Genomic DNA, 19,334 nt, shown 5'->3' on the forward strand with positions numbered 1-19,334 from the left:
TATCTCTCAAATTCTCCCCTTGGGATTTAGTGGTTGTTTCTCTCTCTTTTTCTCAGCTGCTTTATTCTCCATCATTTTGTCTTCTATATCACTAATTCTCTCTTCTGCCTCATTTATCCTAGCAGTTAAAGCCTCCATTTTTTGATTGCATCTCATTAGTAGCCTTTTTTATTTCGACTTGATTGGATTTTAGTTCTTTTATTTCTCCAGAAAGGGATTCTCTAGTGTCTTCTATCCTTTTTTTTTTTCAAGCCCAGCTAGTATCTTTATAATTGTTATTTTGAACTCTAATTCTGACATCTTAATTCATCCATACTGATTAGGTCTCTGGCAGTCAGTACTGTCTGTTATTCTCTTTTTTGAGGTGAGTTTTTCCATCTTGTCATTCTTGCAGAAAGTGGTTGCTTTTCTATTTGTAGAGTTGCAGCTATTTTCTTAGATGTCCTGTTGAGTTTGCAGGTGTTCAGAATGATTTGATACCATCTAGCTGAATTCCAGGGACCAGACAAAACTAAGGTCTCCTACTCCTCTGCCATCTTGGACTCTCCTACCCAGACTTGTTTTTAATATTGAAGTTCCTTTTCCTTTGCATGTAAATTTTAGAATCAATTTGTATCTGAGATTTTTATTGGAATTACTTTAAATCTATAGATAAATTTGGGGACAAATAACATCTTTAATCTGTGAACACAGCATATTTATCTATTTAGGTTTTCTTTTATAGTTTCGTTAGGGTGTTAGAATTTTCAGTATACAGGATTGTTTTTTTAGCTTCTTACCTAAATATTTCACTTATTTTGGGAGCAATCATAAGTGGTAACTTTTTGTTTCCATATTTTCATTGGTGGTATATGCAAGTTGAGTTTTGTATTTTGACCTTAATCCTTTGAACTAGCTAAATTTACTTACTAGTGCTAGGAGGTGGTCTGTAGATTCTGTCAAGATTTTCTACATAGAGGCGCCTGGGTTGCTCAGTCGTTAAGCGTCTGCCTTCGGCTCAGCCCTGCATCGGGCTCCCTGCTCGGCGGGAAGCCAGCTTCTCTCTCTCCCTCTCCCCCTGCTTGTGTTCCCTCTCTCCTTGCATCTCTCTCTGTCAAATAAATACAATCTTAAAAAAAAAAAAAAGATTTTCTACATAGATGATAATGCTCTCTGTGAATTTTGACAGTTTTATTTCTTCCTCTCCAATCTGTATGTCTTTATCTTTTTTCCTGCCTTATTAATAATTACAATGGCTAGGATTTCAAATATGATGTTGAACAAGAGTTGTGAGGATGTCTTGTCCTGCTGAATGGTTTTATCGTGCATATATGGGTGTGAATCTTGTTAAATCATTTTTCTGTATGTATTGATATGATCATGTTGTTTTCTTCTTTATTCTCTTAATATGGTATATGGCAGTATTTGATCAAATATTGAAGAAGACTGGCATTCCTGGGATAAATCACATTTGGTCATGGTGTATTATTATTTTTCTGTATTGCTGGATTCCATTTGCTAATATTTGGTGAAGATTTTTATGTCTGTTTTCATGAAGGATATTAGTCTATAGTTTTCCTGAACAATCTTTGACAGTTTTAGTACCAGAGTAATGCTAGCTTCATGAAATAGGTCTGGAAGTGTTCTTTTTTATTTTCTGGAAAAGATCATGTAGAATTAGTTTTATTTTTGGACAGCCACATGCAGAAGAATGAAACTGGATCATTTCCTTATACTACACACAAAAATAGACTGAAAATGGACGAAAGACCTAAATGTGAGACAGGAATCCACCAAAATCCTAGAGGAGAACACAGGCAGCAACCTCTTCGACCTCAGCCACAGCAACTTCTTCCTAGAAACATCGCCAAAGGCAAGGGAAGCAAGGGCAAAAATGAACTGTTGGGACTTCATCAAGATAAAAAGCTTTTGCACAGCAAAGGAAACAGTCAACAAAACCAAAAGACAACCGACAGAATGGGAGAAGATATTTGCAAATGACATATCAGATAAAGGTCTAATATCCAAAATCTATAAAGAACTTATCAAACTCAACACCCAAAGAACAAATAATCCAGTCAAGAAATGGGCAGAAGACATGAACAGATATTTTTGCAAAGAAGACATCCAAATGGCCAACAGACACATGAAAAAGTGCTCAACATCGCTGGGCATCAGGGAAATCCAAATCAAAACTTCAATGAGATACCACCTCACACCAGTCAGAATGGCTAAAATTAACAAGTCAGGAAATGTCAGATGTTGGTGAGGATGCAGAGAGAGGGGAACCCTCCTACACTGTTGGTGGGAATGCAAGCTGGTGCAGCCGCTCTGGAAAACAGTATGGAGGTTCCTCAAAAAGTTGGAAATAGAGCTACCCTACGAACCAGCAATTGCACTACTGGGTATTTAACCCAAAGATATAAATGTAGTGATTCAAAGGGGTATGTGCACCCCAATGTTTATAGCAGCAAAGTCCACAATAGCCAAACTATGGAAAGAGCCAAGATGTCCATAAACAGATGAATGGATAAAGAAGAAGTGGTATATATATACAATGGAATATTATGCAGCCATCAAAAAAATGAAATCTTGCCATTTGCAACGACGTGGATGGAACTAGAGGGTATTATGCTAAGTGAAATAAGTCAATCAGAGAAAGACAAGTATCGTATGATCTCACTGATATGAGGAATTCTTAATCTCAGGAAACAAACAGGGTTGCTGGAGTGGTGGGGGGTGGGAGGGATGGGGTAGCTGGGTGATGGAAATTGGGGAGGGTATGTGCTATGGTGAGCACTGTGAATTGTGTAAGACTGATGAATCACAGACCCGTACCTCTGAAACAAATAATACATTATATGTTAAAAAAAAAAAAAAAACGTAGTAGGAAGGAAAAAATGAAGGGGAGGAATCGGAGGGGGAGACGAACCATGAGAGACTATGGACTCTGAGAAACAAACTGAGGGTTTTAGAGAGGATAGGGGTGGGGGGATGGGTTAGCCCGGTGATGGGTATTAAGGAGGGCAGGTGTTGAATGGAGCACTGGGTGCTATATGCAAACAATGAATCATGGAACACTACATCAAAAACTAATGATGTAGGGGCGCCTGGGCGGCTCAGTCATTAAGCGTCTGCCTTCAGCTCAGCTCATGATCCCAGGGTCCTGGGATCGAGCCCCGCATCGGGCTCTCTGCTCAGCAGGAAGCCTGCTTCTCCCTCTCCCGCTCCCCCTGCTTGTGTTCCCTCTCTTGCGTTCCCTCTCTTGCTGTGTCTCTCTTTGTCAAATAAATAAATAAAATCTTAAAAAAAAAAAAGATTGCCTAAAAATTCATCTTTAAAAAAAAACTAATGATGTATGGTGACTAACATAACATAATAAAATTAAAAAAAAGGTGCCTGCTTGAGGATGTGCAAAAAAAATAAAAATCATATTTTATACTATGCTAAACTATAAAAAAAGAATTAGTTTTATTTTTAACTGACATTTTCATGGTAACTGAAGATTCATATGCAGTTATAAGAAATAATACAGAAAGAACTTCTGTAATCCTTGCCTATTTCCTCCAGTGGTCACATTTTGTAAAACTATAGTACAGTATTGCAACCAGGATATTGACATTGGTAAAATCTGCCTATCTTCAAATTTCTCTCACTTTTATTTATTTATGTGTGTATTTAGTTTTATATAGTAGTAGCACTTGGTGGTTTCATGTATCCAGCATCACAGTCAAGATACCAAATACTTCCATCATCATGAGGATCGCTTGTATTATCCTTTTATAGCCACATCCACCATCACTCTCTCCACAGTCCCTAAACCCTGGCACCCACTAATCAGTTCTACATTTCTAAAATTTTCTCATTTTAAAAATGCTATGTAAATAAATCATACAGTATGTGACTCTTTGAAATTGTCATTTTTTGCTCAGTATATTCCCTGGAGATTCATCCAAATTGTTGCATGAATCAATAGTCTTTTTCCATTTCTTGCTGAGTACCATTCCATGGCACGACCATGTCACAGTGCTTCACCAGTAGCCCTTTGAAGAGCATTTGGGTTCTTTCCAGATTTAGCTATTACAAAACTATCATGAACGTTTTGTGTACAGGTTGTTGGGTGAATGTAAGTTCTCTGGAATAATTACTCAGGAGTGCAGTTGGGGGTGTGTGTGGAAATTACATCTTTGGTTTGATAAGAAACTACCATTCTATTCTCCAGAGTGGCTCTACCCTTTTATATTCCCTCCACCCATGTGTTGAGGAATCCATTTTCTCTACATCCTTATCAGCATTTGGTGTTGTCATTAATTTTTACCCATTCTGTTGGTATGCAGTGCTATTTCATTTTGCTTTTGTTGGCATTTCCCTAATGGCTAATGATGTTGAACATCTTTTCATGTGCTTATTTGCCATCGGTATGTCATCCTTCGTGGTAAGTCTTGTCTTTTTCCCTTTTTCTAATTCAATTTTTTGGTACTTTTACTGTCCAGTTGTGAGAGTTTTTTATATTCTGGATCCTACTCCTTTATTAGATATGTGGTTTGCAGATATTTCCTCCCAAGTGGTATCTTTTTGTTTCTTTACATGGGCATTTGCAAGAAAACATTGATTTAAGATCTTATTTATTTATTTGACAGAGAGTGAGAGAGGACAAGCAGAGGGAGAGGGAAAAGCAGGCTCCCCGCTGAGCAGGGAGCTTGATTTGGGGCTTGATCCCAGGACCCTGGGATTATGACCTGAGCTGAAGGCGGGTATTTAACCAACTAAGCCACCCAGGTTCCCCCAGGAGAAAACATTTTTAATATTGATATGGTCCATTTTATCATGTGTTCTGTTTTTCAAGTTTATATTAGTTTCAGGTTTACAATATAGTGATTTAACAGTTCTATACATTACTCAGTGCCCATCATAAGCGTACCCTTTAATCCCCATCACCTGTTTCATCCATCCCCCCACCCACTGGTAACTATCAGTTTGTTCTCTGTAGTTAAGTCTATTTCTTGGTTTGTTTCTTCCCCCCCTTTTCCCCCCCTTTGCTCGTTTGTTTCTCAAATTCCACATATGAGTGAAATCATATGGTATATATTTTTCTCCTGCTGACTTATTTCACTTCGTCTAATACTCTCTGGCTCATCCACATCATTGCAAATGGCAAGATTTCATTCTTTTTTGTGGCTGAGTAATATTCTGTTGTGTTTATATACCACATCTTCCTTAGCCATTCATTTATTGATGGACACTTGGGCTGCTGCCATAATTTGGCTATTGTAAACAATGCTGCAATAAATGTAGGGGTGCATGTATCCCTTTGAATTAGTATTTTTGGGTAAATACCCAGTAGTGAGATTACTGGATCATAGGGTAGTTCCGTTGTTAACCTCCATACTGTCTTCCACAGTATCTGTACCAGTGTGAATTCCTACCAACAGCGCACAAGGGTTCCTTTTCTTCACATCCTCTCCAACACTTGTTTCTTTTGTATTGATTTTAGCCATTCTGACAGGTGTGCAGTGTTATCTCATGGTGGTTTTGATTTGCATTTCCCTGATGATTAGTGGTGTTGAGCATCTTTTCACGTGTCTGTTGGCCATCCATACGTTTTCTTTGCGAAATGTCTGTTCACGTCTTCTGCCCATTTTTAATTAGATTATTTGTTTTCTGGGTGTTGAGTTGTATAAGTTCTTTATGTACTTTGGATTCTAACTCTCTATCAGAGATGTCATTTACAAATAAATTCTCCTGTTCAGTATGTTGTCTTTTAGTTTTGTAGGTTGTTTCCTTTGCTGTGTAGAAGTTTTTTATTTTGATGAAGTCCCAATAGTTTATTTTTGCTTTTGTTTACTTTGCCTCAGGAGACATATCTAGAAAAAAGTTGCTATGTCCAGTGTCAGAGAAATTACTGTCTCTTCTCTCTTTTAGAATTTTTATTTATTACTATTTTTAAAGGATTTTATTTATTCATTTGACAGCACAAATAAGGGGAACGGCAGGCAGGGGGAGAGGTAGAAGCGGACTCTGCTGACTAGGGAGCCCGATGTGGGGCTTGATCCCAGGACCCTGGGTTCATGACCTAAGTCAGAGGCAGACGATTAGCCCAATGAGCCACCCAGGCGCCCCTCTTCTAGAATTTTTATAGTTTGAGTTCTCACATTTAGTTCTTTAATCCATTTGGAATTTATTTTTGTATATGGTGTAAGAAAGTGGTCCAGTTTCATTCTTTTCCATGTAGCTGTCCAGTTTTTCCAACACTATTTGTTGAAGAGGATGTCTTCCCATTGTGTATTCATTCCTCCTTTGTCGGAGATTAACTGGCCATATAAATGTGGGTTTATTTCTGGGTTTCCTGTTCTATTCCATTGACTTATGTGCCTGTTTTTGTGCTGGTATCATACTGTTTTGATTACCATAGCTTTGTAGTATAACTTGAAATCTGGAGTTGTGATTCTTCTAGTTTGGTTTTTCTTTTTATCAGATTTTCTTTTGATGGATTGTGATTTTGGTGTCAAGACTTGAGAGCTCTCTACCTTGCTTAAAAATCTATCCAGTTGGGGTTAATTTTTGTATCAAATGTGAGGTTAGGTCAAGGCTTTTTTTTTTTTTTTTTTTTTTTGCCTGTTGGTATCCAGTTGTTCTAACATTTGTTTAAAAGACTACCTTACTTCATTGAATTGTTTATGCACCTTTGTAAAGAGTCAGTTGACCATATTTGCATGGGTCGATTTCTGGGTTCTCTCTTCTGTTTCTTTTTTTAAAGATTTTATTTATTTATTTGACAGAGACACAGAGAGGAAACACAAGCACGGGGAGGGGGAGAGGGAGAAGCAGGCTCCCCGCTGGGCGAGGAGCCCGATGCGGGGCTTGATCTCAGGACCCTGGGATCACGACCTGAGCCAAAGGCAGATGCCTAATGACTGATCCACCCAGGCGCCCCTCTATTCTGTTTAATTGATCCACATGTCTCTCCCTCTACCAATACTACCTGATTACTGTAGCTATATAGTAGGCTCGAATATCTGCCAGAGTGATCTTCTCACTTTATTTTTCTTTATCAAGACTTTTATCTAGAGAGGGAGGAGCAAGTTGGCCGAGGAGTAGGAGACCTGGATTTCGTCTGGTCCCAGGAATTCAGCTGGATAGGATCAAACCATTCCAAACACCTACGAACTCAACAGGAGATCGAAGAAAAGAATAGCAACAACTCTCTGAACAGAAAAGTGACCACTTTCTAGAAGGTCTTTTCTGATTTGTTTAGTGTATATTTTCTGGGGACGTTGTTACCCTGTTACATTTTGTTCTCTCATTCATGTATTCTCTGGACAAAATGACAAGACGGAAAAAATCACCTCAACAAAAAGTACAAGAGGCAGTACCGACTGCCAGGGACCTAATCAATATGGACATTAGTAAGATGTCAGAACTAGAGTTCAGAATGATGATTTTAAAGATACTAGCTGGGCTTGAAAAAAGCATGGGAGTTATTAGAGAAACCCTTCCTGGAGAAATAACTAAAATCTAACCAAGTTGAAATCAAAAAGGCTATTAATGAGGTGCAATAAAAAATGGAGGCTCTAACTGCTAGGATAAATGAGGCAGAAGAGAGAATAAGTGATATAGAAGATCAAATGATGGAAAATAGGTGAGAAAAAGAGAGAAACAACTACTGGATCACGAGGGCAGAATTCGAGAGATAAGTGATACCATAAGATGAAACAACATTAGAATAATTGGGATCCCAGAAGAAGAAGAAAGAGAGAGAGGGGCAGAAGGTATATTGGAACAAATCATAGCAGAGAACTTCCCTAATTTGGGGAAGGAAACAGGCATCAAAATCCAGGAGGCACAGAGAACCCCTCTCAAAATCAATAAAAATAGGTCAACACCCCGACATCTAATAGTAAAACTTACAAGTCTCAGAGACAAAGAGAAAATCCTGAAAGCAGCTCGGGAGAAGAGATCTGTAACCTACAATGGTAGAAACATTAGATTGGCAACAGACCTATCCACAGAGACCTGGCAGGCCAGAAAGGACTGGCATGATCTATTCAGAGCACTAAATGAGAAAAATATGCACCCAAGAATACTATATCCAGCTAGGCTGTCACTGAAAATAGAAGGAGAGATCAAAAGCTTCCAGGACAAACAAAAACTAAAGGAATTTGTAAACACAAAACCAGCCTCCCAGAAATATTGAAAGGGGTCCTCTAAGCAAAGAGAGAGCCTAAAAGTAACAGAGACCAGAAAGTAACACAGACAATATACAGTAACAGTCACCTTACAGGCAATACAATGGCACTAAATTCATATCTTTCAATAGTTACCCTGAATGTAAATGGCCTAAATGCCCCAATCAAAAGACACAGGCTATCAGATTGGATAAAAAAACAAGACCCATCGATAAGCTGTCTGCAGGAGACTCATTTTAGACCCAAAGACACCCCAGATTGAAAGTGAGGGGGTGCAAAACCATTTACCATGCTAATGGACACCAAAAGAAAGCTGGGGTGGCAATCCTTATATCAGACAAATTAGATTTTAAACCAAAGACTGTAATAAGAGATGAGGAAGGACACTATATCCTACTTAAAGGGTCTATCCAACAAGAAGATCTAACACTTGTAAATATCTATGCCCCTAACATGGGAGCAGCCAATTATATAAGCCAATTAATAACAAAAGCAAAGAAACACATTGACATCAATACAATAATAGTGGGGGACTTTAACACCCCCCTCACTGAAATGGACAGATCATCTAAGCAAAAGATCAACAAGGAAATAAAGACTTTAAATGACACACTGGACCAAATGGACTACACTGATATATTCAGAACGTTCCATCCCAAAGCAACAGAATACACATTCTTCTCTAGTGTCCATGGAACATTCTCCAGAATCGATCACATCCTAGGTCACAGATCAGGTCTCAACAGGTACCAAAAGATTGGGATCATTCCCTGGATATTTTCATACCACAATGCTTTGAAACTTAGACTCAATCACAAGAGGAAAGTTGGAAAGAACTCAAATACATGTAGGCTAAAGAGCATCCTACTAAAGAATGAATGGGCCAACCAGGAAATTAAAGAAGAATTAAAAAAATTCATGGAAACCAATGAAAATGAAAACACAACTATTCAAAATCCTTGGGATGCAGCAAAGGCAGTACTAAGAGGAAAGTATATAGCAATACAAGCCTTTCTCAAGAAACAAGAAAGGTCTCAAATACACAACCTAGCCCTACACCTAAAGGAGCTGGAGAAAGAACAGCAAATAAAGCCTAAATCCAGCAGGAGAAGAGAAATAATAAAAATTAGAGCAGAAATCAATGAAATAGAAACCAAAAGAACAGTAGAACAGCTCAACGAAACTAGGAGCTGGTTCTTTGGAAGAATTAATAAGATTGATAAACCCCTGGCCAGACTTATCAAAAAGAAAAGAGAAATGACCCAAATCAACAAAATCATGAATGAAAGAGATCACAACCAACATCAAAGAAATACAAACAATTATAACAACATATTATGAGCAATTATATGGCAGGAAATTAGATAATCTGGAAGAAATGGATGCATTCCTAGAGATGTATCAACTACCAAAACTGAACCAGGAAGAAATAGAAAACCTGAACAGACCTATAACCACTAAGGAAATTGAAGCAGTCATCAAAAATCTCCCAACAAACAAAAGCCCAGGGCCAGATGGCTTCCCAGGGGAATTCTACCAAACATTTAAAGAAGAATTAATACTGATTCTTCTGAAACTGTCCCAAAAAATAGCAATGAAAGGAAAACTTCCAAAGTCGTTTTATAAGGCCACCATTACCTTGATCTCCAAACCAAAGACCCCATCAAAAAGAAGAATTATAGACCAATATCCTTGATGAACATGGATGCAAAAATTCTCACCAAAATACTAGCCAATAGGATACAACAATACATTAAAAGGTTTATTCACCACCACCAAGTGGGATTTATCCCTGGGCTGCAAGGTTGGTTCAACATCCGCAAATCAATGTGATACAATACATTAATAAAAGAAAGAACAAGAACCGTATGATCATCTCAATAGATGCAGAAAAAACATTTGACAAAGTACAGCATCCTTTCTTGATCAAAACTCTTCAGAGTATAGGGACAGAGGGTACATACCTCAATATCATAAAAGCCATCTATGAAAACCCACAGCAAATATCATTCTCAGTGGGGAAAAACTGAGAGCTTTCCCACTAAGGTCAGGAACACAGCAGGGATGTCCACTATCAGCACTGCTATTCAACATAGTATTAGAAGTCCTAGCCACAGCAATCAGACAACAAAAAGAAATAAAAGGCATCCAAATCGGCAAAGAAGAAGTCAAACTCTCACTGTTTGCAGATGATATGATACTTTATGTGGAAAACCCAAAAGACTCCACCCCAAAACTGCTAGAAGTCATCCAGGAATTCAGTAAAGTGGCAGGATATAAAATCAATGCACAGAAATCAGTGGCATTCCTATACACCAACAACAAGACAGAATAAAGAGAAATTAAGGAGTTGATTCCATTTACAATTGCACCCAAAACCATAAGATACCTAGGAATAAATCTAACCAAAGAGGCAAAGAATCTGTACTCAGAAAACTGTAAAATACTCATGAAAGAAATTGAGGAAGACACAAAGAAATGGAAAAACTTCCATGCTCATGGATTGGAAGAACAAATATTGTGAAGATGTCAATGCTACCTAGAGCAATCTACACATTCAATGCAATCCCTATCAAAATACCATCCACATTTTTCAAAGAAATGGAACAAATAATCCTAAAATTTGTATGGAACCAGAAAAGACCCCGAATAGCCAGAGGAATGTTGAAAAAGAAAAGCAAAGCTGGTGGCATCACAATTCCGGACTTCCAGCTCTATTACAAAGCTGTCATCATCAAGACAGTATGTTCCTGGCACAAAAACAGGCACATAGACCAATGGAACAGAATAGAGAGCCCAGAAATGGACCCTCAACTCTATGGTCAACTAACCTTTGACAAAACAGGAAAGACAGTCTCTTCAACAAATGGTGCTGGGAAAATTGGACAGCCACATGCAGAAGAATGAAACTGGACCATTTCCTTACACCACACACAAAAATAGACTCCAAATGGTTGAAAGACCTACATGTGAGACAGGAGTCCATCAGAATCCTAAAGGAGAACACAGGCAGCAACCTCTTTGACCTCAGCCCCAGCAACTTCTTCCTAGAAACATTGTCAAAGGCAAGTGAATCAAGGGCAAAAATGAACTATTGGGACTTCATAAAGATAAGCTTTTGCACAACAAAAGAAACAGTCAACAAAACCAAAAGACAACTGACAGAATGGGAGAAGATATTTGCAAATGAGATATCAGATGAAGGGCTAGTATCCAAAATCTATAAAGAACTTATTAAATTCAACACCCAAAGAACAAATGATCCACTCAAGATATGGGCAGAAGACATGAACAGACATTTTTCCAAAGACATCCAAATGACTAACAGACACATGAAAAAGTGCTCAATATCGCTGTGCATCAGGGAAATCCAAATCAAAACCTCAATGAGATACCACCTCACACCAGTCAGAATGGCTAAAATTAACAAGTCAGGAAACGACAGATGTTGGAGGGGATGCGGAGAAAGGGGATCCCTCCTACACTGTTGGTAGGAATGTAAGCTGGTGCAGCCACTCTGGAAAACAGTATGGAGGTTCCTCAAAAAGTTGAAAATAGAGCTACCCTACGACCCAGCAATTGCATTACTGGGCATTTACCGCAAAGATACAAATGTAGGGACTCGAAGGGTTACGTGCGCCCCGATGTTTATAGCAACAGTGTCCACAATATTCAAAGTATGGAAAGAGCCTAGATGTCCATTGACAGATGAATGGATAAAGAATAAGTGGTGTATATATATATATATATATGTATGTATGTATATATAATGGAATATTATGCAGCCATCAAAAGGAATGAGATCTTGCCATTTGCAATGACGTGGATGGAACTGGAGGGTATTATGCTGAGCGAAATATGTCAATCAGAGAAAGACATGTATCATATGACCTCACTGATACGAGGAATTCTTAATCTCAGGAAGCAAGCTGAGGGTTGCTGGAGTGATTGGGGGTGGTGGGAGGGATGGGGTGGCTGGGTAATGGACATTGGGGAGGGTATGTGCTATGGTGAGCGCTGTGAATTGTGTAAGACTGTTGAATCACAGACCTGTACCTCTGAAACAAATAGGACATTATATGTTAAAAAAAAAAAAAAAATCCGGAGGGGAAGAATGAAGGGAGGCGAAATCAGAGGGGGAGATGAACCATGAGAGACTATGGACTCTGAGAAACAAACTGAGGGTTCTAGAGGGGAGGGGTTTGGGAGGATGGGTTAGCCTGGTGATGGGTATTAAAGAGGGCACGTTCTGCATGGAGCACTGGGTGTTATACGTAAACAATGAATCATGGAACACTACATCAAAAGCTAATGATGTAATACATGGTGATTAACATAACATAATAAAAAAATAGAAAGACTGTTATATCTATTTTAGGGTTTGTGCCTTTCCATATAAATTTTAGAATAAGTTGTGTATTTCTGCAAAATACCTTGCTGGAGTTTTGATAGAAATTACATTAAACTTGTTGATCAATGCAGGAGAATTGACATCTTTACTGTGTTGAGTCTTACAATATACAAACATGTTTCTACATTTAATTAGTTCTTCTTTGATTCCTTGCATCAGCATTTTGTAATTTTCAGTATATAGGTCCTGTATGTGTTTTAAGTATGTACCTAATTATTTCATACTATTTGGAATTATTATAAATGGTGTTGTGTTTTTAATTTCAGTTCTGCATGCTCATTGCTGGTATATATTGGGGCATTGGCATTTGATTTTTCTATACAGTCCTGTATACTGTGACCTTGCCTACTCAGATTTTTTGTAGACTCCTTGGGATTTTTTAAATAGACAGTCATGTCCTCTGCAAGGGACAGTTTTGTTTCTTCCTTTCTGATCTGCATGGCTTTTATTTCCATTTCTTGCCTTATTGCATTGGCTAAAGCTTCTAGCACTGTATTGAATAGGAGTGGTGAAAGACAAATTTGCATTATTCCTGATCTTGGGGAGAAAAGCATTACGTATAATTTTAGCTTTTTTTTTTTAATCAAGGTGAGAAGATTCCCCTCTATTCCTATTTTTCTAAGAGTTTTTTTCACAAGTGGGTGCAGAATTTTATCAAGTGCTTTTTCATTGATTGTTATAATCATATGATTTTTCTTCTTTAGATTGTTCATGTAGTGGATTACACTGAATTTCAATTGTTAAACCAGCTTTGCATACCTAGAATAACACCACTGGTCATGGTGTATAATTCTTTTATATGTTGTTATATTCTGTTTGCTAATATTTTATTGAGGGTTTTGCATCCTCAGTTCTTGAGAGATATTAGTCTATAGGGCTTTTTGTTTGTTTTTGTTACTGTCTTCTATGGTTGTAGTATCAGGGTGATACTATCTCCATAAAAGGGGCTGGAAAGAAGTGTTCCCTCCTATTTTCTGGAAAGATTATGTAAAAATCAATTTCTTTTTGTGGGTGGGTGGATGTTAATTCTTTAAGTGTTTCTTAGATTACTTCAGTGAAACTATCTGGCCTGGAGATTTTCTTTTTCTTTTCTTTTTTTTAAGATTTTATTTATTTGAGAGAGAGCATGAGAGGGGAGAGGGTCAGAGGGAGAAGCAGACTCCCCACTGAGCGGGGAGCCCAATGTGGGACTAGATCCTGGGACTCCAGGATCATGACCTGAGGTGAAGGCAGTTGCTTAACCAACTGAGCCACCCAGGCGCCCTGGCCTGGAGATTTCTTTTTCAGAAGAATTTAAACTATAAATCAATTGTTTTAATAGATAAGAGTATTAAAGGTGACTGTTTCATTCTGGGTTAGATTTAGTATTTTGTGGTTTTTGAGGAATTGGCTCATTTCATTTCTGTTGTCAATTTTGTGTCTACAGTGTCTACATAGAGTTGTTCATAGTATTCCTTTATTATCCTGCATTGATGATCCCCTCTCTCATTCCTAATGTCAATTTGTGTCTTTTCCTTTTTGTCCATCTTACTAGAGGTTTATCAGTTTTACTGAATTTTTTCCAAACAGTCATCTTTTGGTGTCCTTGATTTTATATCTGTTTTTCTGTTTTCAAGTTCGTTGTTGTTCAGTGTTCATTGTTTTTCATTGCTCTTATGTTTTTGCTTTCTTTCTACTTTCTTTTTTTTTTATTATTAGTTTTTAAAGATTTTATTTATTTGACGGGGAGAGAGAGAGAGCACAAGCAGGGGGAGCGGCAGGCAATGGGAGAAGCAGTCTCCCCACTGAGCAGAGAGCCCAAAGTGGGGCTTGATTCCAGGACCCTGAGATCATGTCCTGAGCCAAAGGTAGATGCTTAACTGACTGAGCCACCCAGGCACCCCTCTACTTTCTTAAGATGGAAACCTAGATTATTGATTTGAATCCTTTCTTTTTTTCTAATATAAGCATTTCATGCTCTAACCCTCTAAGTACCACTTCAGCTACATTTCACAAGTTTGAATACATTGTATTTTCATTTGGTTCAAATATATTCTGATTATTTTTGAGCTGTCATGTTTGACTCATAATTATATGACCCTAATTATTATTATATGGGTCATATAACAATGGGTCATATAAGTATGGATTATTTGAAAGTGTGTTTCTAAGTGTTTGGACATTTTCCTGTTATGTTTCTCTTATTTACAGTTTAATTCTATTGTCTGAGGACATATTTTGTGTGATTTCAGTTTTTTAAATTTGTTAAGGTATGTTGACATAGGATATGGTCTGTCTTGGTGAATGTCTCGTGCTTTTCAAGAGACTGTGTTCTGCTTTTGTTGAATGGAGTGTTCTATAAAGGTTAATTAGATCCAGTTGATTGGTGGTATCATTCAGTTCTTCTGTATCCTTGCTGTCTACTAGTTTACTGATTACTGAAAAGAATGCTGAAGTCATCAACTATAATCTTGGATTATGTCTGTTTCTCCTTTCTTGTCAGTTTTTTCCCTTCTCTATTTTGGAGCTTTATTGTCAGGTGCCATGTATTTAGGATTGGTGTGTTTTCTTGATGAACTGACCCTTTTATCATGATGAAATGTCTTTATTCATAGTTACATTCTTTGCACTGATGTCTACATTGTCTGATAGCAGTATAGCCACTCCAGCTTTATTTTTAATTGTTGACATAATATATCTTTTTCTATCCTTTTACTTCTAACCTAGCCTACCTATGTCATTATATTTGAGGTAAGTTTCTTGAGACAGCGTATAGTTTAGTCATTTTTTAAATCCATTCTGATGATCTGAATTTTAGTTAGTATGTTTAGACATTTTACATTTAATATCATTTTTGATATGTTTTGATTATAGGTCTACCATTTCATTGTTTTTTATTTGTTACCTCTGCTTCTCATTCCTTTGCTTTTCTTTTCCTTCCTTATTTTAGTAGTATTTAGTGTTCTTTAGTAGTCCGTTTTACTTATTATATTTTTATTATATCTACCTATATAGTGTTTTGACTGGTTACTCCAGGAATTACAATATACATCTTGACTTTTCACAGTTTTACCACTTCAAGTGGTATGTATATATCTTACCACCATATAGGTGTTTTACCCCTTCCCACCTCCTTTATGCTATGTTTATATATGACAAGTATATATGTTGAGAATTTATAATGTTATAGTTTTTCCTTTCCACCTTCAAACATTCAGGACAAGAATAGTCCATTATACTTCTCCAGATATTGATCATTTCTGTTACTCTTTATTTCTGATATTCCAGCTTTCCTTCTGGTATCCTCTCCTCTCTATCCAGAGAACTTCCTTTAGCAATTCCTTTAGAGTATATCTGCTGACAATGAATTTTTTTAGTTTTCTTTATTGGAAGTGTATTTATTTTATCTTCATTATTGAAAGATATTTTTGCTGGATGTAGGATTCTGGGTTACCAGTTCTTTTATTTCAGGCCTTAAAAATTTCATTGCACTTTCTTCTGGCTTTCATAATTTCTGATGAAAAATCTGCAGTATTGTAATTGTTCCTCTATAATAATATGTCATTTTCCTTTGTCTATGTTTAGGATGGTTTGTCTTTAGCTTTCAGGAGGTAGATTATAATCTACTTAGACATGGATTTCTGTCTGAGGTTTGCCACGCTTTTTGAATCTGTAGGTTTATGTCTTTCATCAAATTGGTGACATTTTCAGACACTGCTTCAAATACTTTTTCTGCACTGCACTCTTTCTTTTCTCCTTCTGGGACTCCCATGAAGCAAGTGTTAAACCTTTTGGTATTGTCCTATAGGTCCCCAAGTCTCTGTTTTTGCTTTTGTTTTCCCAATTTTTTTCTCTCTGTTGTTCAGATTGGATAATTTGTATGGCTCTCTCTTCAAGTTCATGCATTCTTTTGTCTCTGTCCTGCTATTGAAAACAGACCTAGGGATTTTGATATTCGGTATAAAAACTTTTGCTGAATTCCCCTGTTTTTATGCTTGCCCACCTTCACTTTTACCCTCCAGAAGACCCTCTGGTTTTCCAGCAGGAAAATGAGGTGTAGCTTCCTTTTTATATGGAAGAGTAGGGTTGGGTATCTGGAGATCTAACTGCTTCTTACACAGACCTTCTACCCGTGCTTTTGTCTGTTTCCACTTTACAGTCTCACTTCCAAAAACCTTGTAGTAGCAATTTCTGAGCATTTGCAGTATCTGGTATAAATTTAGTTGCTTCTCAGTTTTTCCTCCTATAAGCTCAGGATTTTCCTTTCTCATGACTGCTTAGTAAGTTGTCACTTGTCTTCTTTTCTGTATCCAGAACATAGGTGGTGTTGTCTTCTGTTCTCTCTAACAGTGAGTTTGTATCTAAATCTGAATATTTTGGTGACGTTTCAGGAGAGAGAGGGTAGTCAGTTATGTATTCAAACTGCCGTCTTTCCCTGGAGTCAGGAAAAGAAATTGTAAACCTAAATTTTAAAATGTACTCCTATAGCAACTATAAATTAAAGGTTTTCTTTGTCTTCTGATACATTCTAGGATGAGATCCCCACTGGAATGCCATGCCTGGAATCAGTGACTATTGGTGATGATGTTTGGGATGAGAACTGGTTACCTCTGCAGGCTAAAATGGGAAAAGGGGGTGATGCTGCCTCCCACTTATTTACCTCAAGTCTTGGTGGAAAGAAACCATACCCATCATGTAAAGAAATGCCACAGAAGGTTAGATCCCTGGGAAAACAGCAAATCATTACTGAAAAATGGAAATGTAAATTTCCTCAAGAAATGTATACACTCTGGAATTCAAAATGATTTATCACATGATAATCCAGAAGAATTCATTTTTTTCCCCCCAAGATGGTAGTGATAGGGAGGAGGACAAGTTGAAACAGGAAAGAATAAATCATGGACTTATTGTCCCATCTAACCTTTTAACCATTATGATTTTTGTTTTATCATTGGAATCTTAGGCCTTGGGATCTATAAATAAGCTGTTTTCATTAATTTTGTTTTTATTGCATTAACTTTATCATATAATCTCTGGGTCTCTGTACTGAGAATATTAGCTAATATTGGGCCTAACTATATGTTTAAAATGTAATTTACTTCCCACTGGTTATTAGAAGAAGTATCTACAGTTAAATTTCTCCTTATGATTTATGCCATTTAAACACTAGATGATCATGAAAAATCATCTGGCCATGAAAAACAGTATTGAAGAAAATACTATAAACCAGAGTTGTATTTGTTTTTATGACACCTGTGTGTTCCAAGGAATTCAAGATATTGGATATGGACCAATAAAACAAGGGGGGAAATTCACACAGATATAGAAACTTAATAAACACCTTTTCTTGTTTAATCAACTTTGCCTCCTAGCCTTTACCTTGCCCATATTATTCTCTGTCTGGATCATGTGGCACTATGTCTTAGTTTATGCTTGCAATTTTTTCTCTTTAGGATTGGTGCTTTTCTGGACCCAAAGATATATGGGATGATTCGTGGCAGCCTTCAGGCCTTGTGAATGGAATGAAAGTAGAAGTTCAAAAACAAGAGGGATTGGGTGCTCAGGAAAAAAATACTGGCACAACCAGGATTCAAAAGGTAAATGTCTCATAAATGTTATTGACAGATTCTCATGAGGAAGTGCTTTCGTTTTTAGAAAGTAAAATTCTGGTTAATGATCCCTCTATAGCCTATTTGATGGAATACATATACACAAAATATAGGTTGATTTTAAAATTAATTTCAATCAACTTAATTTATCTCTTCAGAAGAAAATCCCAAGCTTAGAATTGAAAGATTGATAACATCTCTGTGTAAGAGGTATAGAAAACAGGTATTTTCATATAATTTAGCCAAAAATATAAATCTCTATTTTTTTCTTTTATGTTGCTGTGGCAGAAAGCACTAATCCTGGAACAAAATATATTTGCTCTGTGTTTCTCAAATATGTTATGAGCATCCTGAAAACAGCAGGACAATTTGTGTGAATCATGAAATCTGGCCACCAGGCCTCTGCACTTTTATTTTTATGTGTCACATTGAAAATAAAGGACTCAAGGCTGGGAGACTTGTTGAAAAGCAGATTTGTGGAAGATGAGTTTTCTGAATGATATATTTCCTATAAAATATGGTTATTTTGTATGAGAGCATTGATAAAGTATGCTATATTACATAGAATACTCTGTTCCAGAAATGTGGGTTGCTTAGCAGCACAGATTTAGTTTTAGGATAACACCTCAACCCTTCAAAAAAAAAACCCAGTACCCATTAGCAGTCACACCTATTTCCCATCCTCCCATAGCCTGAGGCAACTACTAATCTGCTTTCTGTCTCTATAGATTTGCTTATTTGGGGCATTTCATATAAATGTCATATAATATGTGGTCATTTGTGTTTCCTTTGTTTCCTTTGCCGTGCAGATTTTTAGTTTCATGTAGTCCCACTTGTTTATTTTTGCTTTTGTTGCTTTTGCTTTTGGTTTCATATCCAACAAATGATTACCAAAACCAGTGTCCTAAAGCTTCCCCCCTATCTTTTCTTCTGGGAGATTTATAGTTTCAGGTCTTATGTTTAAGTCTTTAATCCATTTTGAGTCAGTTTTTGTGTGTAGTGTAAGATAAAGGTCCAGTTTCATTCATTTGCCTGTGGATATCCACTTTTCCCAGCATCACGTGTTGAAGACACTGTTCTTTCCCCGTTGTGTAGTCTTGGCACCATTATCAAAGATTGGTTGACTGAATATGTGTGTTTTTATTTTGGGGCTCTCGATTTTAGTCTTTT

The 19,334-nt window shown here is 37.1% G+C and overlaps 1 protein-coding gene across 1 annotated transcript in view; it reads left to right on the plus strand.

Annotated features, from left to right (window-relative positions):
• The window catches only part of TDRD5 (tudor domain containing 5), a 100,852-nt gene that overhangs the window by 71,254 nt on the left and 10,264 nt on the right, over positions 1-19,334 (plus strand). The window contains exons 14-15 of the mRNA XM_036120958.2: positions 17,088-17,270; positions 18,009-18,152. Coding sequence (XP_035976851.2) covers positions 17,088-17,270; positions 18,009-18,152 — 327 coding nt within the window. The remainder of the gene's footprint in view (positions 1-17,087; positions 17,271-18,008; positions 18,153-19,334) is intronic.

The sequence above is a fragment of the Halichoerus grypus genome, chromosome 7, assembly GCF_964656455.1.
Source record: "Halichoerus grypus chromosome 7, mHalGry1.hap1.1, whole genome shotgun sequence".
NCBI classification, from domain to species: domain Eukaryota; kingdom Metazoa; phylum Chordata; class Mammalia; order Carnivora; family Phocidae; genus Halichoerus; species Halichoerus grypus.